Genomic DNA, 26,632 nt, shown 5'->3' on the forward strand with positions numbered 1-26,632 from the left:
AAAAATATGTAATGACAAGATATACTGTACAACAAAGCTCAGATTTGATATTGTCACATCTATACAATGGTATCGTTTGTGCTTTCTTGTCCATTTATTGGCGGTGGTGGCTTACCCTGGCCCCAGATCTGTTTGTGCTGTGTTGCCAACTCACATTGCCATAGGAGTTGACCATAAGAGTTTGCGAGACGGCACAAACAGATCTGGAACCAGGCTAGCTGTGCCGTCTTGTCTACCGGTATGTACAGCAGTTGTGGATGAATTTCTTGAAGTAGTTCCTGAACTCTGTGTTGAAGACCGTGTAGATGATGGGGTTGACGGCGCTGTTGACGTAGCCTAGCCAGGTGACAATACTCATCAGGGCGGGGGGGATGAAGCAGGTGGCACACAGGGCCCGCATGGTGTGGACAACGAAGAACGGGGTCCAGCAGAACAGGAAGACACCTGGGATGGAATAGACACACACATACACAGAGGTAGTCAGGCACATACACAAGCGCACAAACGCAGGAAGGTACATGGGAACAAGCATAGGAAAACATGCACACAGGTACGCACAGGCAGAACGGCACGAATAGGCACAGACACACACACACAAAGAGGGAGGTTTAGATTTCGCAAACCACAGGGATCGCAGTAAAATTACACCTCTAAGACTTCTCTCATTTATGAAAGGATTGTATGTCAGGCTAACACAGGCTTGAAACTTTATTGCTACGCTTGCGTTCCCAATGGCACCCTTTCCCCTTTTATAGTGCTCTACTTTTTGATCAGGGCCCAAAGAGCTTTGGTCAAAAGTAGTGCACTTTATAGGGAACAGGGTGCCATTTGGAACGCATCCCACATTGAATAAAACTGGAATTGCTCAATATATGATGAGTTTTACTTTGAGGACATGAATGAGCGGCCAATGGGAAAAGATATAGCTAGCAATAATGATCAAGTCAAACACAATCAAAATCAAAGACTGAGCCCAGAACTACTGTAAGCCGCCCCCCTCTTAAAGCCCCATCCAGATGAATGTATTTCAGATTGAAGTAGCCTGAAGAGGCACTGCTGAATAGATTCTACACATCACTGAGAGCTCAATTACATATACATCATGAAGTGTGATCATATCCCCATGGTGTGATATAGATGTAATTTTTTTTTAAGTGCAAAAAAAATGTTAGTGTAATTTCCTATCAGCATGACGCGACTATGGTAATAAAACGGAACCGATCTGTATTGTAAGTAGGAAAATTACATTTTCAATCAAACACTGGCCCATACATAAACCAATTGCTCATACAGGAGCAAAGTATATTGGGTGAATACTTCAGATATAAGCAGAACTTTGCCAGATCAAATTATGTTTGTATGTAAAGAAGTATGCCTGCAGAAAAATGAGAAGGGTGTATACAGGTGTAGGGTATATATAAGATAAACTGTGCTACAAATGCTCCTCCACCACCGTTCGAACTACACCAGTCAGACAGCTTCCCTGCCTAGCCCCCGCTCGGCTGAATAATTCAGAAATGCTGATGAGATTTCTATTAATAATCTAGAATGGGGGTTAGGATGAGTGATGGATCAGAAACAAACTGTTCCATCCTGCATGGGGAGGTCTGGGTTCCATCCCAAATGGCACCCTATTCCCTATATAGTGCACTACTGATCATAGCCATATGGGCCCTGTTTAAATGTAGTGCACGTTATAGGGAATAGGGTGTCATTTGGGACATATCCCTGCTCTGAGCACCAACTCTCTCTGGAAGCTGGGCTTTCCTTTCTCCGACTCATTCACTTACTGTGGAGGGAGGGCTTTGGTTGAACAACTGAATGTGAGGCAGAAATAGCATTTGATTTTTTTCCATCGGTTCAGCATTCCTCGGAGAAGCTCAAGCTGTGAATAAAGTCTCCTAGTCATCTAATGTAGGTCCCTCAGGAGCATGAATAAGATAGTCTTATCCAATGTAATGTAGAGTTCCTTCCCACCAGAAATCTACCTTGGTTTGTGTTTGAACCATTGAATAATATTAGAGATATCCATCACTCCTACCATTCCCCTCTGGCTGGGCCAAGGAGAGACCCTTCACACACAATACCCCATAATGACCATCGTTATGTTTGGAGGAAAAATGGGGAGGCTTGCAAGCCAAAGAACACCATCCCAACTGTGAAGTACGGGAGTGGCACCATCATGTTGTGGGGGTGCTTTGCTGCAGGAGGGACTGGTGTGCTTCACAAAACAGATGGCATCATGAGGTAGGAAAATTATGTGGATATATTGAAGCAACATCTCAAGACATGAGACTTTCTCAACGTAGACTTTGATCTGAAGCCATTCTTGTGATTATTGTGACTTTGCCATTGTAATTGTGTGTAAACTTGTATAGTCAAATTAATCTATGATCGTATGCTATCCATTTGTTTGTATGCTGTTCTTTGTATGACATTTTAATATTTGATTATTAACCAATGATATTAGGCCACTGCTGGCCATGATTACAGACACCTGTGTCTTTTGACACTATATAAACGAGTCATCCCGCAGTGTTTGTGATTATACCCTGATGAAAACAGCTTGGCTGTCGAAACGTTGGTATTACATTTTTGCATCTGAGCTCCAAGAGTGTGCGGCTCTCTTTTATTTTCTGAGTCAGTTCTGACCAGACAGCTCCAACACTCCTGCTATTTGGAGTTGTTGTAGATCCATTCTCACCTCCTACTATTAAATAAAGAAAAGGATGGAAGGCTTGAGTGAGGCTGGTTGGAATGGTGTCTTCTCTCCAAGAGTCCCCTATTTTCAGACACCACCTGACTTTGAGGCATCTATTAGTCTTTTCCCCACATAACTATTTATTTACAATGTAGGCTACTACCGCAGTGTAAGTTACTATTTATGTTAGTATCCTGATTCAGATAAGATCAACCGCTATTTCAAATCTATTTCATTGACTTCAAATCAAATTTTATTAGTCACATGCGCTGAATACAACAGGTACCTTACAGTGAAATGCTTACTTACAAGCCCCTAACCAACAATGCAGTTAAAAAATAAATAAGAATAGGAGATAAAAGTAACAAGTCATTAAAGAGCAGCAGTAAAAAAAACAATAGCAAGACTATATGCAGGGGGTACCGATACAGAGTCAATGTGTGGGGGCACCGGTTAGTCGAGGTAGTATGTACATGTAGGTAGAGTTATTAAAGTGACTATGCATAGATAACAACAGAGAATAGCAGCGGTATAAAAGAGGGGGGTGGGGGGGCACTGCAAATAGTCTGGGTAGCCATTTGACTAGATGTTCAGGAGTCTTATGTCTTGGGGGTAGAAGCTGTTTAGAAACCTTTTGGATCTAGACTTGGCGCTCCGGTATCGCTTGCCGTGTGGTAGCAGAGAGAACAGTCTATGACTAGGGTGGCTGGAGTCTTTGACAATTTTTAAGGCCTTCCTCTGACACCGCCTGGTATAGAGGTCCTGGTGGCAGGAAGCTTGACCCCAGTGATCTACTAGGCCGTTCCCACTACCGGTCGGAGACCGAGCAGTTGCCATACCAGGCAGTGATGCGACCAGCTGTAGAACCTTTTGAGGATCTGAGGACCCATGCCAAATCTTTTCAGTCTCCTGAGGGGGAATAGGTTTTGTTGTTCCCTCTTCACATTGACTCTTGAACACAGGGTTTGAAATACTCCCTGATAGCTCCCTCAAATTCCATACTATAGGCCACGCTTCAGTTCTGACATGCCTTTTCAATGAATTCACCAACTCCATTAATCTACATCATCCCTGGATAGATAGACTCAGATAGCACAAGGACACAAGGCTAATTGATGGTGACAGAGTTTCTCTCTTTCTCCCCGCTCCTTCCCCTCTCCCCTTATTTTTCTCCCCCTTTTTCTCTCTCTGTCCTAGTAGACTAATTTAGCTCTGTATTTGTGTGCGTGTGCGCGTGTGTGTGTGTGCGTGTGTGCTGCTCCTTTAGTGTGTGACTTTCCAGTGTGGATGATTGTGGCCTGGGTATTGAAAGGATCATCCAGAACGATTTCCTGCCATGCCCTCTGCCCGTACCCTCCAATAGGTAGGCAACCAGAATATGTGTGTGTGCATCTACTGTGAAAGAGTACAGGATTGTCTCTCTGGCTTAAAGCAGGCACAAAACTTCTCAAGGGGGAAAACTGCATTAAAGAATGTGTGCAATGCTAGAAGTGCCCTTGCTCCGGTTAATTGTCATTTACATTTGGTAATACATTACCCTGTCTTTTTGTAGCGTAGAATCTTATTTGTTTTCTGAGCTTTAGCATTAAATGTTGACACATCCATTAACTGAAATTTATTGAAAAGGAAATACAGAAATATCATAAATAATCACACCCCTGAGTAAATACTTTGTAGAAGCACCTACGGCAGCGATTACATCTAACTCTTTCTGAGTCAGTCTCTAAGAACTTTCCTCATCTGGATGGTGCAACATTTGCCCATTTATTGTTTTCTAAATTCTTCAAGAACTGTGAAATTGGTTGTTGTTCATTGCTAGACAACCATTTTCAGGTCTTGCCATAGATTTTCAAGTAGATTTAAGTCAAAACGGTAACTCAGCCACTCAGGAACATTCACTGTCTTCTTGGTCAGCAACTCCAGTGTAGATTTGGCCTTGTGTTATAGGTTATTGTCCTGCTGAAAGGTGAATTAATCTCCCAGTCTGGTGGAAAACATATTGAACCAGGTTTTCCTATAGGATTTTGCCTGTGCTTAACTCCATTCTGTTTATTTTTTATCCTGAAAAACTCCCCAGTCCTTAACGATTACAAGCATACCTATAACATGATGCAGCCATGATGCAATACTTTCTGAAGGCACTGTGTATTTTAGTGAGCATATTTAGCCGTTTTAACCCCTACAGCGTGAATGATTGTTCTAGGTCTCACAGGAGGTTGGTGGCATCTTAATTGGGGGGGACTGGCTCGTGGTAATGGCTAGAGAGAAATAAGTGGATAAGTATCAAACACATGGTTTCTATATGTTTGATGCAATTCCACAGCATAACCTTCACTCCAGATCAAAACTCCTTGAACTGAGACAGACCAGTCAGACCAGATACAACTTAAATTAGTACTGAGGTGTGAAGTGAGAGGTGTCAAAGCCTTGGTAGGCTACACCACCCAAATCCAGAGCACTTGAAGCCCCCTCCTGCTGTTCACAGACCATCCACTGACATTTTCTACAAGAAATCTGCCTCCAGAAATAAAAGCTTCTCCCAAGTGGGTGTGGCACCTACTCCCATTGTCTGCTGCACTGCTGCTTGGATTCCACCTGGCGATCTGTTCACCGTCTGCTGTGGCCGGTCTCCCCCTGTCTGGTATAGGTACCCCCACCACACTCCCCCCTCTCTCCCGAGCTTTCGCTCTCCTTCAGCACACAGACACTGTTGGGGCGAGTGACTCTGAACTTACATGGCTAGTTATATATTTTTTATTGTGCATTTTGGTATTTGCCTCATGACTCCTGCATGCTTTGTTGACTATGAACCTTCTTGTTTACCCAACCGTGGGACAGACCATGTTTGTTCCCACACTCGGGACTCTGACTCTATTGGTTACACAGACCTTTCTAACCACCTCTTGCCGGCTTTGTATTCATGTTAACTGATGAAATTGCTGTATAATATGATCTTGTTGCCATTTAATGCACATTCAAATGTCATAAATCAACACTGCAGAGCTCCCTGTCCTCTGCCGTGTCTTGATTGAATTACTGTTGATGATATCTAGAAATGTGCATGTACACTCTGGCCCATCTACTGTTGCTATCCCCAATTCTGACGGCTCTGATATCTGTTTCACTGATTTCTTCTCTCGTAAAAGCCAGAGTTTTCTCCACGTTAACACTAGCAACGTATTACCTAAAATGGATCAATTGAAAGTGTGGGTCCACAGCTCCAATCCAGATGTGTTGGTCATTACTGAGACGTGGTTATGAAAGAGTGTTTTGAACACTGCTGTTAACCTTTCTGGTTATAACCTTTTTTGGCAAGACAGATCTTCTGAAGGTGGGGGAGTGACAATCTTTACCAAGGATCACCTTCAGAGCTCGGTTGTCTCCACCAAGTCTGTCCCCAAACAATTTGATTTGCTGGTTTTAAGCATTAAACTCCCTCTTTTTACCCTGCCCTGCTACATAGTTTCTCCCTGCAGGTGGTCACTGAGTCCGAGGTGCTAAAGGAGCACCTTAAACAGATGGTTTAGATCCTTTCGTCTTTAAGGTTGCGGCCCCTATAATCGGCAAGCCTATCTGTGACCTTTTGAACCTGTTTCTCCTCTCTGGGGAGGTTCCCATTGCTTTTAAGGCAGCCACGGTTCATCCTTTATTTAAACGGGGAGATCAATCTGATCCTAACTGTTATAGGCCTATTTCTATTTTGCCCTATTTATCAAAAGTGTTGGAAAAACATTATTGATGTCTATAGTATTCTTTGGTAAGTAATATGGGTTCCTCCCAAATGAAAATGTCACCATTGCCCTTGATTCTAAGCAATCTTGCACTGCTATTTGAAAATTTTGATACGGTAGACCATTTAATTCTTGTAGGCCCCTCCCCGGATCTTGTGTTAAACGCTCTACAACAAAGCGTTCTTAGCGTCCAACAAGCTTTCTCTGCCCTTAACTGACTTGCCTAGTTAAGTAAAGGTTACACACATATACACACCCCACACTGACCAAAAAGTAATTTTGGTGCCATTTACGTATGTCCCCATTATCAGTAAAACATAATCAAAACCTATTTATTTCACTTACTTGCTGTGCTGTTTTGTTGTTCATTTGTTCAGTAGTTTCCTTCTCAACCAGGATTTCATCATACATGTCAAGCAGTGAAGTTTCAGCTTTGCACATCAGCATTATCTTCACCGATAGATTGTGCATCCCTAATTACTACCGCTGAGGGTTTAGAGCTTGAGGTAGTCACCTCATACAAGTACTTGGGAGTATTGGTAGACGGTACACTGTCCTTCTTTCAGAAGATATCAAAGCTGCAGGCTAAAGTTAAATCTAGACTTTGTGTCCTCTATCGTAATCGCTCCTCTTTCACCTCAGCTGTCAAACTAACCCTGATCCAGATAACCATCCTACCCATGCTAGATTAAGGAGACGTAATTTATAGATCGGCAGGTAAGGGTGCTCTCGAGCGGCTAGATGTTCTTTACCATTCAGCCATCAGATTTGCCACCAATGCTCCTTATAGGACACATCACGGCACTCTATACTCTTCTGTAAACGGGTAAACTCTGTATACCTGTTGCAAGACCCACTGGTTGATGCTTATTTATAAAAACCCTCTTAGGCCTCACTCCCCCTATCTGAGATACAGTGGGGCAAAAAAGTATTTAGTCAGCCACCAATTGTGCAAGTTCTTCCACTTAAAAAGATGAGAGGCCTGTAATTTTCATCATAGGTACACTTCAACTATGACAGACAAAATGAGGGAAAAAAATCTAGAAAATCACATTGTAGGATTTTTAATGAATTTATTTGCAAATTATGGTGGAAAATAAGTATTTGGTCAATAACAAAAGTTTATCTCAATACTTTGTTATATACCCTTTGTTGGCAATGACAGAGGTCAAACGTTTTCTGTTAGTCTTCACAAGGTTTCCACACACTGTTGCTGGTATTTTGGCCCATTCCTCCATGCAGATCTTCTCTAGAGCAGTGATGTTTTGGGGCTGTTGCTGGGCAACACGGACTTTCAACTCCCTCCAAAGATTTTCTATGGGGTTGAGATCTGGAGACTGGCTAGGCCACTCCAGGACCTTGAAATGCTTCTTACGAAGCCACTCCTTCGTTGCCCGGGCGGTGTGTTTGGGATCATTGTCATGCTGAAAGACCCAGCCACGTTTCATCTTCAATGCCCTTGCTGATGGAAGGAGGTTTTCACTCAAAATCTCACGATACATGGACCCATTCATTCTTTCCTTTACACGGATCAGTCGTCCTGGTCCCTTTGCAGAAAAACAGCCCCAAAGCATGATGTTTCCACCCCCATGCTTCACAGTAGGTATGGTGTTCTTTGGATGCAACTCAGCATTCTTTGTCCTCCATACATGACGAGTTGAGTTTTCACCAAAAAGTTATATTTTGGTTTCATCTGACCATATGACATTCTCCCAATCTTATTCTGGATCATCCAAATGCTCTCTCGCAAACTTCAGACGGGCCTGGACATGTACTGGCTTAAGCAGGGGGACACGTCTGGCACTGCAGGATTTGAGTCCCTGGCGGCGTAGTGTGTTACTGATGGTAGGCTTTGTTACTTTGGTCCCAGCTCTCTGCAGGTCATTCACTAGGTCCCCCTGTGTGGTTCTGGGATTTTTGCTCACCGTTCTTGTGATCATTTTGACCCCACGGGGTGAGATATTGCGTGGAGCCCCAGATCGAGGGAGATTATTAGTGATCTTGTATGTCTTCCATTTCCTAATAATTGCTCCCACATTTGATTTCTTCAAACCAAGCTGCTTACCTATTGCAGATTCAGTCTTCCCAGCCTGGTGCAGGTCTACAATTTTGTTTCTGGTGTCCTTTGACAGCTCTTTGGTCTTGGCCATAGTAGAGTTTGGAGTGTGACTGTTTGAGGTTGTGGACAGGTGTCTTTTATACTGATAACAAGTTCAAACAGGTGCCATTAATACAGGTAACAAGTGGAGGACAGAGGAGCCTCTTAAAGAAGAGGTTACAGGTCTGTGAGAGCCAGAAATCTTGCTTGTTTGTAGATGACCAAATACTTGTTTTCCACCATAATTTGCAAATAAATTCATTAAAAATTCTACAATGTGATTTTCTGGATTATTTTTTTCATTTTGTCTGTCATAGTTGAAGTGTACATATGATGACAATTACAGGCCTCTCTCATATTTTTTAAGTGGGAGAACTTGCACAATTGGTGGCTGACTAAATACTTTTTTGCCCCACTGTATATACTGCAGCCCTCATCCTCCACATACAACACCTGTTCTGCCAGTCACATTCTGTTAAAGGTCCCAAAAGCACACACATCCCTTGGTCGCTCGTCTTTTCAGTTCACTGCAGCTAACGACTGGAACAAGCTGCAACAAACACTTAAACTGGACAGTTTTATCTCAATCTCTTCATTCAAAGCCTCAATCATGGACACTCTTACTGACAGTTGTGGCTGCTTTGCGTGATGTTTTGTATTGCCCTTTGTGCTGTTGTCTGTGTCAAAATGTTTGTACCCTGTTTTGTGCTGCTACCATGTTGTGTTGCTACCACGTTGTTGTCATGTTGTTGCTACCATGCTGTGTTGTCATGTGTTACTGCCATGCAATGTTGTTGTCTTAGGTCTCTTATGTAGTGTTGTCTCTCTTGTCGTGATGTGTGTGTTGTCCTATATTTTTATTTAATACATTTTTTATTTTTAATCCCCGTCCCCGCAGGAGGCCTTTTGCCTTTTGGTAAAATAACTGACTTGCCTAGTTAAATAAAGGTTTAAAAAAAATCCATTCGCTCTGTTTCAGGCATCCTCCCCTCAGCAGCATCCACTGATAGTTGTAGAATACATGAACATTCCAACACATGGCCTACAGTTAGCTTGGATTCTCGTTGACAGCTTTTACACAGGAAGCCCAATTCTGATATTTTTTCACCACTAATTGGTATTTTGATTAGATCAGCTCTAAAAAAGATCTGATGTGAAAAGATCTGAGGTGATTGGGACAAAAGACCAATTAGTGGAAAAAAGATCAGAGTTGTCCACAGTAGTCCATGATCACTGTCGATGATCATTCATCTGTGTTTACTCAGATGTGTTTCCAGGTCCATGCAGCCAGTCAGAAGGGCTGAGCCCTCTACACAACGATATGCTGATGCTGTAGGGATAACTCCTTCTCTAGGTCTTAAGACCTCAGGCAAACCTTACATAATGATTGGATTGAGGGTTAAGGTAATTTGCCAATGTTGGCTAGGGTATCATAATGACTCATTAGGCCCAATAATGACCCTGTTTATTATTTTTCCTTAACAAGGTCTTTACACGTCAGAAAGATGTAACTGTTTAGAGAGTAAAAACATTGAAAGGACCACACAAGACTTTAGGCCAGAGGTGAGGTTTTAGAAAGCTTTGTATAGCTAGAGTGGTATGTTAGTTCTCATGTTGATGACTCAGACCACTCAGTGCACAGAAGATGGACCCTCAAAAATATTTACGACGAATCTCTTGCGGTTGTTGTGTGGCTGGGTTGTTGAGAGAAATACCATGTGGAACTCCAGTTCAATGCTGTAAGATCTGTCACTATGTTGTTGATGAAACCTGTTTTGCTCTTTCATGCTTGAAGCCAGCGTTCAACTTGTGCTTGTATTCTTTGTATGACACATCGTTTCCTATACGAAAATAATTACATTTAAAATATATATTTTGATACATATTTTAGGATGAATGTGAAATATTTAAAATTGGCAAAATAATGTATTTTTTTTAAACTATTTTTTACATACATTCAAACATATTACGGAATGTACTTTAAATGTATAGGCATTGAGTTTACCAAACATTAGGAACACCTTCCTAATATTGAGCCTCAATTCATCAGGGCATGGATTCTACACGGTGTCGGAAGCATTCCCCAGAGATGCTGGCCCATGTTGACTCCAATGCTTCCAATAGTTTTTCAAGTTGGCTGGATGACCTTTTGGTGGTGGACCATTGTTGATACACTGTTGAGCATGAAAACCCCAGCAGTGCTACAGTTCTTGAAACAAACCTGGCACGTACTACCATACCTTGTTCAATGGCACTTAAATACTTTTTCTTGCCTATTCACCCTCTGATTGGCACACATACACACAGTCCTTGTCTCAAGGTTTAAAATCCATTCTTTACAAGTGAAATGAATAATGAATCAGAAAAGAAAGGGCATATGATCTTAATGTGTTGTACACTCAATGTATGTTGAATGCATTGGGAATGTAATTTAAATTAGATTTTCACATGTAGAAGCTTAACCTTAAAGCACAGAGCACAACATAACACATTAACTAACTGGCATGACAATCCGGTTCATGGGAGGCCAAAAAGCTCTACAAGAAAGCCACACCCCTAACAAGCAACTCCTCCAAGTCTTCTAATAGGCTGCCATCTTTGTCAAGATGCATTTTTATTGTACTTGACACATACCAGAGGATACCAAAAACACTAACATGCATTTAAATGCATCTAAATTACTAAAACAATTGTAGTGACTCCATGTCTTTCATGTGCATATGACAAACAAACAAATCAATTTGAGGAGAGCACTGCAACCAACATACAACAAGCAGAATTTGCACTGGGTCATTCCACAAAAAGGAGTGCATTTTCGACCCTTTAATACTGTATGTTAAGTAGTACTGTAATTATGCACCAATATTAAATTGTAAAAGCCTGTTAATATGAACGGAAGTGCCCTTTTAATACAGACCACATTGAGAATTCAATAAATATGAATTTTCTACATGAATAAAGACTTGCTAAAGTGCCTAAATTCTGCATTTTGACATGTCCCCCCGTGCAGTCTGTGACTTCTTGGAAGGTTTTAACCAACTAACCCCCAAAAATAATCAGTCATTCAGTACATTTACATGCACACTAATAATTCGATATTAAACGGATTATGGCAGTGGGCAGATTATGCAAAAATCATGTTAACACCTTACTCTGGTCAAAATCAAAGTACGCATACACCGATTAAAACACTTGATTTTTCTGAGCAATCTCTCAAATTATTACGATATGTAAACACCTTAATCGGCGTTCCAGCGGTGTATTTAATCTGCATGCGCTAGCACCAGCCGAGCGAGCCTCCTGCTTTAGCGCGAGTAAAGTGAGTTCGTAACAGCAATGTCTGCATCGTAGAAGTAGTTTTCACATAAAACTTTATATGTCCAAACTCAGAATCAAATGTGCTTCCCAAAAATAACACGTTCACTGTGGTAGAACGTTTATTTTCATTGGCGATTTTCTGCATTTATCAGAGTGCCATCAAGCAGCCTGATTTCAGATGTGTCCATGTAAACCGGATTATTATGGGATTCGTTGTTAGCAAAGCATGTAAACGTTTTAATCAAATTATTATATTAATCAAACTATCCAATCTGACTGTGCAGAACCATAGTCATTGTAAAGCCCTAGTTATTAAAGTCAACTGTTACGTGAACTGAACTCTCGTTTTAATATGGTGAATACTAGGCGAAAGGGGTCCATATCAAGGGATATCTTTATCTACTGTATATATTTCCGGATATCTGACATTTGATTAGATATAAGTAGTAGACATGTTCCAGAAACGCATGTCATGAATTTCATATACGGAACTAGGATATTCTCCATAAATGGACAGTTTCTACATGCATCCAATCCGAACCTCAGAACTCTCTCTCCCTGCTGTCGTATGCGTCCACGGAGATATCTGGGATGTGAGCGTGCCCCCGTTTACATATTTGTGGAACAGTGGCCACAAACCTTTTCTGAGTCAAGATCAGTAGCGGTGCGTGGGTAAAATCACCGGGGAAGCCAATACAGGAAACAAAAAGCCATATTACAACCTATGTGTTGTGATAATTCCGTTTGCTCTATAATTAGTTAACACGTGATGTGTAGTGAACTAACCTTCCACGGCGTTGCATTATTTTCCAGAGAATGCATAGAGCCACAAGTTGATTATCTTTTATACCATGGCTATAATTTAACACATTTGCCGCTAGAAATGTGTTCAACATCCACTGAAGCTGCTAGCAAGTTTACTAGATTGCGACAGAAGTTGCCTTGGTAACCATACAAACTGATTTGCTAGTTTAGCAAACCAAACCTAGCTTGCTATTATGAATATCGAATTCAACCATGCCAATAATGTTTTCAATTTGACTTTTGCTTTCAAAAGCAGCTCAAACATAAAACATGTAATAATTGACCATTGAATTATACTGTGAAAATATACCATGCATTAAATTGAAATAATGCACACTCTAGAATGCTGTTCAAGCCAATCAGAAAATAGTATTCAACAATGCCATGTTATTACCATGCATTTTGGCTATACTTGAATTGCTCTGCCAATGTTGTTCTTCTGAAATCATTTTGAAATTATATTTAAAGAATGTGGGTATATTATCACACTGGTAATATATCATTTGTTATTACTTGTGAGGGACAGCTAAGTGAGCATAATGTTTTTATTTTTTTATTTTATTGGACTGATGGCCGGCATCAATCTGAGGGGAGGCAGCAGCTGTGAGGCTGCCTCTCACCTGACTCACCATCCCTCCGCTCTACCTCCACTGAGAAAAGGGGCCAGAAACTCAAGACACACTGCATTATGTATGCCTCAAGCACCAATTCATGTTGTTACTCCTATGACCAAAGAAAGTGAAATATTCAATAACGCAAGCTTATCGGACAACTTTGCTATACTCATTCATTACAGCTGCAGTGCTGGTTGTAGTGTGAGTGTTGAACAAAGTGTTGACAGTGCTGAATAACAACTTAAACATGAACTTACTCATAAAAACAGCAGCTCTTTGCTATATTTGTTGAGTCTCTAGTCATGGTTTTAAATGTTTTTAAATCTCACAGTATCAACTTTACTGTGTATTCCAGGTTTCTTTTTAGAGTCAATGGCTCGAGGAAACTGTGCAGACACTGATTTGAGCTATCTGATTGGCCAGCGGTAGGCCTATAGGTGCACTTGATTTGCACTTTGGGCCTGCCGAGTAGGCGGAGTTCTACCTTCAGACACATGAAAGGGTTAAAAATGGGAACACTTTGCCTTCCCGGCGCTAGGGCTGCTGAATTAAATGCACCTACCGCCAACAACAACAACAAAAAAGGACCACAAGGCTTTATCATTGTTTTTTTACAGAAATGTTTGGTGATTGACTAGGAATGCCTTGAAGATCGACTAGTCGGTAACCACTGTTGTAGAATATTCTAACTCCTCTTTGTTACGTTACAGCCTTATTCTAAAATGGATGAAATAAAAATGATTCCTCATAAATTTTTCACAATGACAATTCGAAAATAGTGATTTAGACATTTTTGGAAATGTATAACATTTTTAAATTAGACATACCTTATTTACATAAGTATTCAGACCCTTTGCTATGAGACTCGAACTTGAGCTCAAGTGCATCCTGTTTCCATTGATCATCCTTGAGATGTTTCTACAACTTGATTTCGAGTCCACCTGTGGTAAATTCAATTGATTGGACATGATTTGGAAAGGCACACACCTGTCTATATAAGCTCCCACCGTTAACAATGCATGTCAGAGCAAAAACCAAAGCATGAGGTCGAAGTAATTGTCTTTAGCGCTCTGAGACGGGATTGTGTCGAGGCACAGATCTGGGGAAGAGTACCAAAGAAATTTTGCAACATTGAAGGTCCCCAAGAAAACAGTGGTCTCCATCATTCTTAAATGGAAGAAGTTTGGAACCCCCAACTCTCTTCCTAGAGCTGACCACCCGGCCAAACTGAGCAATTGGGGTAGGAGGTGACCAAGAACCCGATGGTTACTCTGACAGAGCTCCAGAGGTCCTCTGTGGAGATGGGAGAACCTTCCCGAACGACCATCTCTGCAGCACTCCACCAATCAGGATGTTATAGTAAAGTTGCCAGATGGAAGCCACTCGTCAGTAAAAGGCTCAAGACCACCCACTTGGAGTTTGCCAAAAGGCACCTAAAGGACTTTCAGACCATTAGAAACAAGATTCTCTAGTCTGATGAAAACAATATTGAACTCTTTGGCCTGAATGCCAAGTGTCACGTCTGGAAGAAACCTGGGGCCATCCCTGCTGTGAAGCATGGTGGTGGCAGCATCATGCTGTGGGGAGGTTTTTCAGCGGCATGGTCTGGGAAACTAGTCAGGATCGAGGGAATGATGAACGGAGCAAAGTACAATGAGATCCTTGACAAAAAACCTGCTCCAGACACGAAAACAACCCTAAGCACACAGCCAAGACAATGCAGGAGTGGCTTCGAGACAAGTCTCTGAATGTCCTTGAGTGACCCAGCCAGAGGCCGGACTTGAACCCGATCGACCGAACATCACTGGAGAGACCTGAAAACCTGACAGAGAAGGGTCTTCAGAGAAGAATGGGAGAAGCTCCCCAAATACAGGTGTGCTCAAGAAGACTCGAGGCTGTAATCACTGACAAAGTTGCTTCAACAAAGTACTGAGTAAAGGGTCTGAATACTTATGTAAATGTGATATTTCAGTTTTTTTTATTTGTAATGAATTTGGAAAAAATTCTAAAAAAATGTTTTTGCTTTGTTATAATGGGGTAATGTGTTTAGATTGATGAGGGAAAAAACAATTTAATAAGGCTGTAACGTAACAATGTGGAAAAAGTCAAGGAGTCTGAATAGTTTCCGAATGCACTGTATCGAATGCACTGCACTGTATCTAAGCCTTTATAGTTAGGCATGAATGAATCCACATATTACATTTTTTTTAATCATATCTGTTGTCATTAACCTGATAATTAATGTATCCATATTTAAAAAAGAAAAAACTATTTCAGTAGATATCGTTACATGATATGTAATATTCATCCTCTTATGACTGATCGAAAATGGGCTAAATCAGACTCATGAAAGGTCCAGTGGCCAAATGATTTTACCTGTTCAGGCACTGAAAATCATCATGCTTCTTCTCTTGAAGGTGACATATCTGAGCATACATTTGCACCATATTCAGTAGTAAGCTATACAAGGCACGGAAAGGAAACATTATCATATTTAAGTTGCTACAGTGCCTTGCGAAAGTATTCGGCCCCCTTGAACTTTGCAACCTTTTGCCACATTTCAGGCTTCAAACATAAAGATATAAAACTGTATTTTTTTGTGAAGAATCAACAACAAGTGGGACACAATCATGAAGTGGAACAACATTTATTGGATATTTCAAACTTTTTTAACAAATCAAAAACTGAAAAATTGTCCGTGCAAAATTATTCAGCCCCTTTACTTTCAGTGCAGCAAACTCTCTCCAGAAGTTCAGTGAGGATCTCTGAATGATCCAATGTTGACCTAAATGACTAATGATGATAAATACAATCCACCTGTGTGTAATCAAGTAATGCACCTGCACTGTGATAGTCTCAGAGGTCCGTTAAAAGCGCAGAGAGCATCATGAAGAACAAGGAACACACCAGGCAGGTCCGAGATATTGTTGTGAAGAAGTTTAAAGCCGGATTTGGATACAAAAAGATTTCCCAAGCTTTAAACATCCCAAGGAGCACTGTGCAAGCGATAATATTGAAATGGAAGGAGTATCAGACCACTGCAAATCTACCAAGACCTGGCCGTCCCTCTAAACTTTCAGCTCATACAAGGAGAAGACTGATCAGAGATGCAGCCAAGAGGCCCATGATCACTCTGGATGAACTGCAGGGATCTACAGCTGAGGTGGGAGACTCTGTCCATAGGTCAACAATCAGTCGTATATTGCACAAATCTGGCCTTTATGGAAGAGTGGCAAGAAGAAAGCCATTTCTTAAAGATATCCATAAAAAGTGTCGTTTAAAGTTTGCCACAAGCCACCTGGGAGACACACCAAACATGTGGAAGAAGGTGCTCTGGTCAGATGAAACCAAAATTGAACTTTTTGGCAACAATGCAAAACGTTATGTTTGGCGTAAAAGCAACACAGCTCATCACCCTGAACACACCATCCCCACTGTCAAACATGGTGGTGGCAGCATCATGGTTTGGGCCTGCTTTTCTTCAGCAGGGACAGGGAAGATGGTTAAAATTGATGGGAAGATGGATGGAGCCAAATACAGGACCATTCTGGAAGAAAACCTGATGGAGTCTGCAAAAGACCTGAGACTGGGACGGAGATTTGTCTTCCAACAAGACAATGATCCAAAACATAAAGCAAAATCTACAATGGAATGGTTCAAAAATAGTCAAAGTCCAGACCTGAATCCAATCGAGAATCTGTGGAAAGAACTGAAAACTGCTGTTCACAAATGCTCTCCATCCAACCTCACTGAGCTCGAGCTGTTTTGCAAGGAGGAATGGGAAAAAATGTCAGTTTCTCGAAGTGCAAAACTGATAGAGACATACCCCAAGCGACTTACAGCTGTAATCGCAGCAAAAGGTGGCGCTACAAAGTATTAACTTAAGGGGGCTGAATAATTTTGCACGCCCAATTTTTCAGTTTTTGATTTGTTAAAAAAGTTTGAAATATCCAATTAATGTCGTTCCACTTCATGATTGTGTCCCACTTGTTGTTGATTCTTCACAAAAAAATACAGTTTTATATCTTTATGTTTGAAGCCTGAAATGTGGCAAAAGGTCGCAAAGTTCAAGGGGGCCGAATACTTTCGCAAGGCACTGTATTTCCAAAGAATATCTCTGCTATTTCTGTTTTTTTTTTTTTAATGCAGCATAGCAAATATAGAGCTCCAATCACAACAGCAATCACAACAGGTTTTCTGTGAAAATGCAAACGTAAGCCAATCTTTGCTAAACATTTATTTTATTTAATAGAAAATAAAAGTTGCACAACCTCAATACTCCTGCTTGCCCTGTTTCTTATGGACGATGGATGTGATGGGTGCAAATTGGGTCATCAGTGGCAGTCCAGACCCAACATGGTGGTAGTGCTGGTCTATGATCCACTCCAAACTGTAAATGCATAAATCATGAATCAAAATTGAGTCAATATTGCAAAAACATTTTTTTTCACGTAACCATACCACAAGGTAGGTACTCTACCTCCTTCATTCATGATGACAACACTAACTGGAACAAGCTAGCTATCTTAAATCGGTAATGCAAAATATGCCTAAATGTTTTAAAACATTAGCTTTCACCTTGAGGCTTGATAGGGGGTGAAAAGGTTTTTCGTTATTTGTTAGCTAACTAGGCTACCAGGTAGCTTGTACCCCCACATCAAGCCTCAAGGTATTTTATTAGGATCCCAATTAGCTGTTGCAAAAGCAGCAACTACTCTTTCTGGCATCCCACACAAAATATGAAACATGACATAATACACAACATTAATAGACAAGAACAGCTCAAGGACAGAACTACAGTTGCTAAGATAAATAAAACATCTCAAATTAGATACTCACTTTAGCGTTAACTTCTTGGAGGTATTTTCTGAACAACTTCTCACTTCTTTGTTTCTCCAGTTGTCAGTTCGACCACACACTGTTTACCAACTCATTTGTGCCGCCCAAATAAAAAAATGATACTTGGAACTGCACAGCAGAAAATACATGATTCTTGTTGCTAGGCTACCAGTTACAGTGCTTCAGCTTGCGGTTTGCTAGTGCCTTTATCTAGAGGGAATAGAAAAAGTATAGTGTCTGAAAGAATGGTATGGATTTAATATTTGTCAAATTATTGAGCATGTCCTCAACTCAAATAAGCATCCGAAATTGTCCTTATTTAGCATATCAAGATCCTGATATGGACCTCAGTCAAAAGCATGTGGCTTGTACCGTATTTGCTGGAACATATACTATGTAGGCCTACTGTCAGTATTTGTCATCAGGACTATATGGACATTTTATTTTCTATCTCAGGATATCAAATGAGTCAATATCCAGAGGAAATTCAGAAATGCATCAAATCGTCCTTATTTTCAGCATATCAAAAAGCATATCAAGATCAGGATATGGACCTCAGCCAAGAGGAGCATATCTGGAAACAATATAGCTTAATATCTTGAATGTGCTGAGAAAACACAGATATGCGATGTGTACAGTCAGTAGTTGTCAACATGAAGAGAGAAAATAGGATGTCACATATCTCAGGATATAGTCCATATCTGGCCATAGAAGTTGTCCAAGTGTGATATTCGGGGTAATAGACCCTTTTCTTTCAAAAGAAACATTGGACATATAATAGTCCAATCATAATGTAAAAGCTAGTGAGCTGGTTCTACTCTTTTTGGGCATTTTCTTGTGTTTTGTGGTGAAAAACTGAGTGGGCCGAGCATAACATGTCAACCCTGTTACCCATTGATAGACAGGCGACAAATGTTTTAACAGTAAACCATTTTTGTGAAACTTGCATTCAATTGGCCCTCCCTGTTGCACACAACAGGCTTCCATTCCCTCTGTCATGGCTGATTTAACTATACTGAGCAAAAATGTAAATGCAACATGCAACAATTTCAACGCTTTTAACTGAGTTACAGTTCATATAAGGAAATCAAGTCAATTGAAATAAATAAATGAAGCCCTAAACTATGGATTTCCTATGACTGCGAAGGAGTGCAGCCATGGGTGCACCCACTGGGGGTCCAAGCCCAGCCAATCAGCATGAGTTTTCCTCACAAAAGGGCTTTATTACAGACAGAAATCTTCCTCAGTTTCATCAGCTGTCCAGGTGCCTGGTCTCAGAAGATCTCGCAGGTGAAGAACCCGGATGTGGAGGTCCTGGGCTGGCGTGGTAACACGTGGTTGTAAGGCTGGTTGGACGTACTGCCAAATTCTCTAAAACAACGTTGGAGGCGGCTTATGGTAGAGAAATGAACATTAAATTCTCTGCTAACAGCTCTGGTGGACATTCCTGCAGTCAGCTTGCCAATTGCACACTCCCTCAAAACTGTGTCCAGGCACTCTGCATCTCGAACCACCCAGTTTATAATTATAATTATATAACTGCCAATGTTTTGGCTTGGTGGCCCTAAAAATATCTCCATTGATCACTACGTAAAGAGTAATTTAATAAGCCGAATTTGGAACCACTTTGTCTACCCTGTAGACTAGATGTCATAGCCATGCATTTCTGGAATATTGTCAGGCTTTACCTGCATTTGAGCAACTCAGTTGATGATGGCATGGATTTTGAGAGTGGAAGCGCAGCCTATCCATCCATGATGCACAGTGCCCATGGAAGAAGAGATGTGCCTTTTGCTCCGGTGAATCCCGTAAAACAGTGATTTGTTTTTCATTTAAGTTGATTAACAGCCAAAATTATTATGTAGAAAGATTCCCCGGCTATGGGTTTATGGTGAGAACATACTTTTCTCAAATGCAATGGAATTCCGTCCGCTATTTCTGGAGAAGTGCATATTTGATTTGTAAGATGGTACCATGATGTTTATAAAACATTACATTTGCGAGTATAATGGTGAGTGGAAATTCTCCTTTTCTCTTTATATTGGGATCTTTATCCAGCTCCTATGAAAAATGTGTACAGTATGTGTGGAAAACTCTCCATAGTCTTAAATTGCCTTGTCTGTATTATACGCCCATGGTGAGCAATTATTGTGGCTGGAACTGTATTTAGACATAGACTATTTAAAACAAGTTGTTTTTTCGTTTTTAGTAGAATTTGATTATAATTATACACTGTTTTTTTCAGGCCTTATCAATAGCCTAGTGAGTTGAATCTTCCTTATTGACTATGTTTGGCATTTTCATGTCCAGACTGCTATAGCCTATGTTTAACAATGTAGTTCCATATTGAAGCAATGCAATTTGAACAATGTGGACTGAAAACATGTTCAACATATTTAGCAAATATGGGACAGGGTATTTAACGAATTGGGCTATAACGGACTAACATTCAAATTGGAGTTGATGACAATGCAATTCATAAAAGACCTCAAATACACAACTTGAAGCAACCACATCTAGCCATGGAGTACGTTCTGATTGGCCAGTGAGGTGCCAAGTCACGACACATCCACTTGTTTATTCATTAAAACCCAGCCCTTTCAAACCACCAGCTACTGCAACAATAATTACAGTTGTGAAAATAGCAAAAATATTTCTGACACACGCCCGAACCTATAACGCTACCGTCAGTGCCAAGATTTTACATTGCATTAGGTTTATTAAAATAGAGCCCTACATTTTGCATTTAAATCAGAAATGTCTATTTCGCTTTTTTAATACGAAGCGTTAATGGAAATTCAAGAGAACTGCCTGACTCTGAACTTGGGTTTGGGTCGAGGGAGTGTTTTCTGTGAGTGCTGGCTTTTTAACAAAGACAGGCACCTTCTTTCTGTAGCATTGACACTGCAACAGTTACACAGTTACATGAACAGTTGCATCAGTGCCCTGGCCAATACTGTTACCACAATAGAGGCTCCGCAAAGTGCAACCAAACAGATAAGAGAACAAAAATAATTCCACTCACCCACAACGACAGGAAGCACTTTCATGGCCTTCCTCTCTCGGCAATTAATCTTGGCCCTCTTCTTCTTGTGAGAGTCGGGTGTGGGTTGGAGGTTATGCTTAATGTTACAGTAGGCCACCACAGTGGGCACAGGACCGTCCTTGTATTCTGGAGAGGTTGAGGAGTTATAGGGAAAGTCTGGAGTGTCTGGTGAAGAGTTGTTATAGGGGCCGTCTGGAGACTCTAGGGGGTAAGGGTCCAGCTCCTCCAGGTTAATATCCTTTAGTTCCCGCTTCATGTCTGTCAGCTCATCCCGCTTGATAACGGGGGGCGGAGGAGGCAGGGAGGCCAGCGGGGGCAAGGAGGCAGCGGCCTCCTGGAACTTCCTACAGGCCTGGATGCTGCTCCTCAGCTTGGCCTTGCGCGCCTCCTCCCACCTCCTCAAGCCCCGGAACATCCCGCAGTAGAGGAGGAGCATGATGGGGCAAGGGATGAAGAAGGAGCAGACAGAGGAATACACCACGTAGTTGTCATCTTCTAGCTTACACTCTGTTGGGTCCCGCTGGGGGACGTTTTGGATGCCGAACATGACGGGCGAGGCCACCGCCAAGGCCAGGATCCACGTGGCGGAAAGCAGGAAGATCTGTCTCTGGTCCACGTGCTTACGGTTGTAGTTAAGTGGGATGGAGACAGCGATGAACCTGAATGAATCACATCAACCAGAGAAGAGATTGAGAGGAGTTGTATCTAAACTCTGTGTAAAAGAGAAATATTTACGAATGAAGTAAATTAATGATTTACTTAGATCTGCCATTCTAGTACATCACATTTGACAGAAATGCAGGAAATGTATGTTGGTGTACGTGTTGGATTCTCATTTATTTCAGATTTCCATTTGTTGGAAAGCTAATAATGTTTGCTTGGCTATAGGCAACATGGAGGCAACAAATACTTCAACAGGTCCTAAACATCTTCATTTCAGTGAGAGACTTTGCAACAGTGAGCAAAGATACGGATAATCATATCAGGTCAACTAGCTAATGATTCCATGCCAATTCTGGCAGTTGATCAACATGGATACATATTTTATCCTGAGGTTTCTGTTTTTTTTCCTTTTTTTTCTGTCCGGCTAATTTGTGCTTTCTGTTAAGAGTGAGTGCTTTTAGGGAGAAGGGGGACAAGAGATGACAGGTCATTTCTGGAGGCATGGTCATTTTTCCTAATAAGATGAATTGACTCATGCTTGTAATGCAATGCTGTTTCTGTCGTAAAGTGATACTTGACCTCAGAGCTTCGACCACCACCTGAGAAATCGGACAGAATGTTAACAGAGAGTTAAAGGCTGATCACCTGTCGATGCTGATGGCACAGAGGTTGAATATGGAGGCTGTACACAACATCACATCCATGGTCATCAGGCCATCGCAGATGTGCATGTTCAGTGACCATAGACCATCCTGGAACTGAAACAGATCAGAGCAACAAAACCCACATGGTCAGAGAGCAGCATCAAAGACAACAGTCTCTTTCTCCATTCATCTTTCCCCGATTCCCCACATCCTCTGTCCTTGCTTCCTTCTCAAAACGCATTGAAGAAGGTCAGAGGGGAGGCACCTTGTACCGTCTCCTTCAATACAGCTGATAATTAAATTAATTTAGAGAGCCAAGGTCTTCTGACAACTCCTTGCCCCTCCCTGGCCTCTAATCACTTCCACAAGGTATTCCGCCAGGCAAGTGTTCTGCGCCCACCAGATTGGCTGTGTGAGAAATCTTAATTTCCTCATTAGCATTGCTGCAGCTCTGTCATACAGCTGAGCAGAGTAAAACACACCACTCTCCAGCCAGGCCCCTCTGGCTGATTGGGAAATGCAGGTGTGGTGCGCAGTGCCGGGTTATGGCACGTTTTGTTCTCATCAAAATTGAAAGGATTTTAATGGCCTTCTATCACCTGAGGAATAAATGGACAAACCTTTTAATTGGCTTTTTCTTGATGTCTTCTCTCTCTCTGATCAAAATGACCCATATATGGCTGCCAGGTTGGCGGCATGTGTTCACTGCCAGTCTGCCATTTGATGTGATACATGAGCCTCGGTTTCAACACTATAGGCTAAACACTTTCCTAATTCCTTCCTTCTCCTCAGCCTTGAAGTAGCCTAATCACTGTTCCAACTTGGCTGGATTCCACCACTTCCACTGAGTCATGTCAGATCAGCGATCACCCCAAGGACGGGAGGGAGATGGGCCGCTAAATAATTTCATCAGACTGGCCAGTCGGATGCTATTTCAAGCTGTCTTGTCCCCTCTGAAGGCGCCATAACGGTGTCCAGTGTGGCGCTTGGGACAGTGGCCCTGGGAATGGAATGTTCTGTCAGTGACAAACCATTGTTCCTCTGCTGGGTCTCTGGGCTACTAGTGGCTGTCTGGCTTAGGGGAGGAGGAGAGGGGCATAGGGGAGGTGCTAGTCAGCTTCAGTTTCCCGGCCCAGTGATGACTGCCGCTGGGAAAATGTGTGTGTAATGCTGCGGGTGAGGCATGTGCTGTGGCAAAAGGAATGGGGATGCATCTGTGCAGTGACTCGTTTCAGGGGGTTCTGGTACTATTAGTAGCGAGGCAACCCAAGCGTCTGCCCGAGGGGTCAAATAGAGTTTATGCCTACAGCGTAGCTATATCTACATGGTTGAAGTTAGATTCCAATCCTCATACAGTGTATGATTTTTTTTTAGAGACAGTGGATGTCAGTGTTATCTGATTATTTCTGAAATACTTATACGAACAAAAATATAGACGTAACAGTTGCAGTTCATATAAGGAAATCAGTCAATTGAAATAAATTCATTAGGCCCTAATCTATGGATTTCACATGACTGGGAATACAGATGTGCATCGGTTGGTCACAGATATATATATTTTTAAGTAGGGGCATGGATCAGAAAACCAGTCACTATCTGGTGTGACCACTATTTGCCTCATGCAGAGCGACACATCTCCTTCGCATAGAGTTTATCAGGCTGTTAATTGTGGCCTGTGGAATGTTGTCCCACTCCTCTTCAATGGCTGTGCGAACACGTTGATTCAGAGTATCCCAAAAATGCTCAATAGGTGACATGTCTGGTGAGTATGCATGCCAGGAATTGTGTACAGATCCTTGCGACATGGGGCTGTGCATTATCATGCTGAAACATGAGATGATGGTAGCGGATGAATGGCAAGACAATGGGCCTCAGGACCTCGTCACGGTATCTCTGTGCATTCAAATTGCCATTGATAAAATGCAAGTGTGTTCGTTGTCCGTAGCTTATGCCTCCCCATACCATAACCCTACCACCAACATGGGGCACACTGTTTACGACGTTGACATCAGTAAACTGCTCGCCCACACAAAGCCATATACGTTATGCTGTTTGCCATCTGCCCGGTACAGTTGAAACAGGGATTCATCTGTGAAGAACACACTTCTCCAGCGTGCCAGTGGCCATCGAAGGTGAGCATTTGCCCACTGAAGTTGGTAACGACGCCGAACTGCAGTCAGGTCAAGACCCTGGTGAGGACGACGAGCTCACAGATGAACTTCCCTGAGATGGTTTCTGACAGTTTGTCCAGAAATTCTTTGGTTGTGCAAACCCACTTTTTCAGCAGCTGTCCGGGTGGCTGGTCTCAGGCGATCCCGCAGGTGAAGAAGCCAGATGTGGAGGTCCTGGGCTGGCGTGGTTCCACGTGGTCTGCGGTTGTGAGGCTGGTTGAAGTAGGGGCTGCTTATGGTAGATAAATGATCATTCAATTCTCTGGTAAAAGCTCTGGTGGACATTCCTGTTGCACACTCAAAACATGAGACATCTGTGGCATTGTGTTGTTTTGACCAAACTTCACATTTTAGTGGCCTTTTATTGTCCCCAACACAAAGTGCACCTGTGTAATGATCATGCTGTTTAATCAGCTTCTTGCTATGCCACACCTGTCATTTGGATGAATTATCTTGGCAAATGAGAAATGCTCACTAACAGTGATGTAAAAAAATGTGTGACAACATTTCAGAGAAATAAACTATGTGTGCATTCGGAACATTTCTGGTATATTTCACATATTTCAGTTCATAAAACATGGAACCAACACTTTACATGTTGCGTTTATATATTTTTTCAGTGTAGTTACAGTATTCTTTTATCATTATTGGTAAAGTTGAACATTCAGTATTACAAACCATGCAGCAGGAATAGATCTGGTGAAGACATGTTGGGTATTGATAATTTAGCTGGCTCAAATACTTAATGTAGTCGACGAACCATATAGAGAAGGTTGGACAACAGCAATCTAGGTTCACATGCCTTTGCAAACCATTGTATTAATGAGTTAACTGTGTTAATACAGTATGCACGTCATCTATTCTTTGCAGTGTGCATCCTTGCATCAGCTACAACACATGTAATAAACCTTTCCCCACAAGACAATAGGTTGTTAGACAATAATCAATTGTGTAAATATTTCATGCTATTAACTATGCATAATATCAATTTGAAATTTCAATTTATATGATTGATTAAACAAGTGGTCTGTTCTGTCATTGTCTATGGTTTGGAGTGACAAATGGCATATTACAATATTACAATGTTACATTATGTGCTCTTATTTGAAATGGCTTCTAAGCATAATTAATTGACCCTTATGAATATCATATTTAGATTTTTTTTCTTTTCATATTATCATGTGTAATTATTGTAATGATTAATACTATCACTATTAATAATAATAATCATCATCAAGGTATCATAAAGATAGTCAAATACAGTTAAATATATTTTACTCACCTCCACATATATAAACAGTGGCAAAACCAAAACTGCCAACATCAAATCAGCCACAGCCAGACTGACTATGAAGTAGTTGGTTGTAGTTTTCAAAGCTTTTTCCCTGTACACGCTAAGGCATACAAGCAAATTTCCACAAATGATGACCACAATTAGCAATATTCCGAGTATCAGAGCAGGGAAGTTATAGTCAGTGTCCCGGGTTTGTGCGGTGTTAATCTCAGCACCCAGAACTAGCACGGTGTTGTTTGAGACAGTGAGGTTGCCTGGCATTTCTGCGGACAGCCGCTCTCGCACGGAAAAGGATCCTCTCTCCCTCTCTTCCAATAGAAAAAGAAGAAGAAGCCGCTCTGTGACGGCCGGTCCGAGCGAAAGCGGCAGTCGTGAAAGGGATTTTCATGTAGGCATCGTTTCAAACAGGTATGCAGGATGGGTTTATTTTTCCATGTTGAAGTTTTCATTCCCGAAAACTGTTGAGACGCCTTGATGTCCTGAATCATGCGCGTCTGTCTTTTCAGTCCTGTGCGCGCTGGACAGAACCACAGAGCGGCATTAGCCCTTGCTTTCCAACAAGAAGCTTTCGCGCGCTCTCTTCACGCGGGGTTCCAGTTGACAATAACAGGTAGATATCACCGAAATGAATCAAACTGCTAGTCCACCCAGACGCGTTAGATTTAATCCCGTTGTGTATTATTTAAAATCGAGTCACTTTGACACCGCA

At 41.6% G+C, this 26,632-nt stretch overlaps 1 protein-coding gene across 1 annotated transcript; it reads right to left on the minus strand.

The window, feature by feature from the left end:
- Nucleotides 1–232: 232 nt before the first annotated feature.
- On the minus strand, nt 233–26,632 carry LOC139407577 (D(4) dopamine receptor-like). The gene is made up of 4 exons (XM_071151402.1): nt 25,912–26,632; nt 22,460–22,572; nt 21,131–21,810; nt 233–444 (listed from the first exon to the last, which is right to left on the minus strand). The coding sequence occupies exons 1-4, from the start codon at nt 26,182–26,184 to the stop codon at nt 233–235; spliced, it is 1,278 nt and encodes a 425-aa protein (XP_071007503.1). The 5' UTR covers nt 26,185–26,632.

Source organism: Oncorhynchus clarkii, chromosome 4 (assembly GCF_045791955.1).
Source record: "Oncorhynchus clarkii lewisi isolate Uvic-CL-2024 chromosome 4, UVic_Ocla_1.0, whole genome shotgun sequence".
In the NCBI taxonomy this organism is placed as follows: domain Eukaryota; kingdom Metazoa; phylum Chordata; class Actinopteri; order Salmoniformes; family Salmonidae; genus Oncorhynchus; species Oncorhynchus clarkii.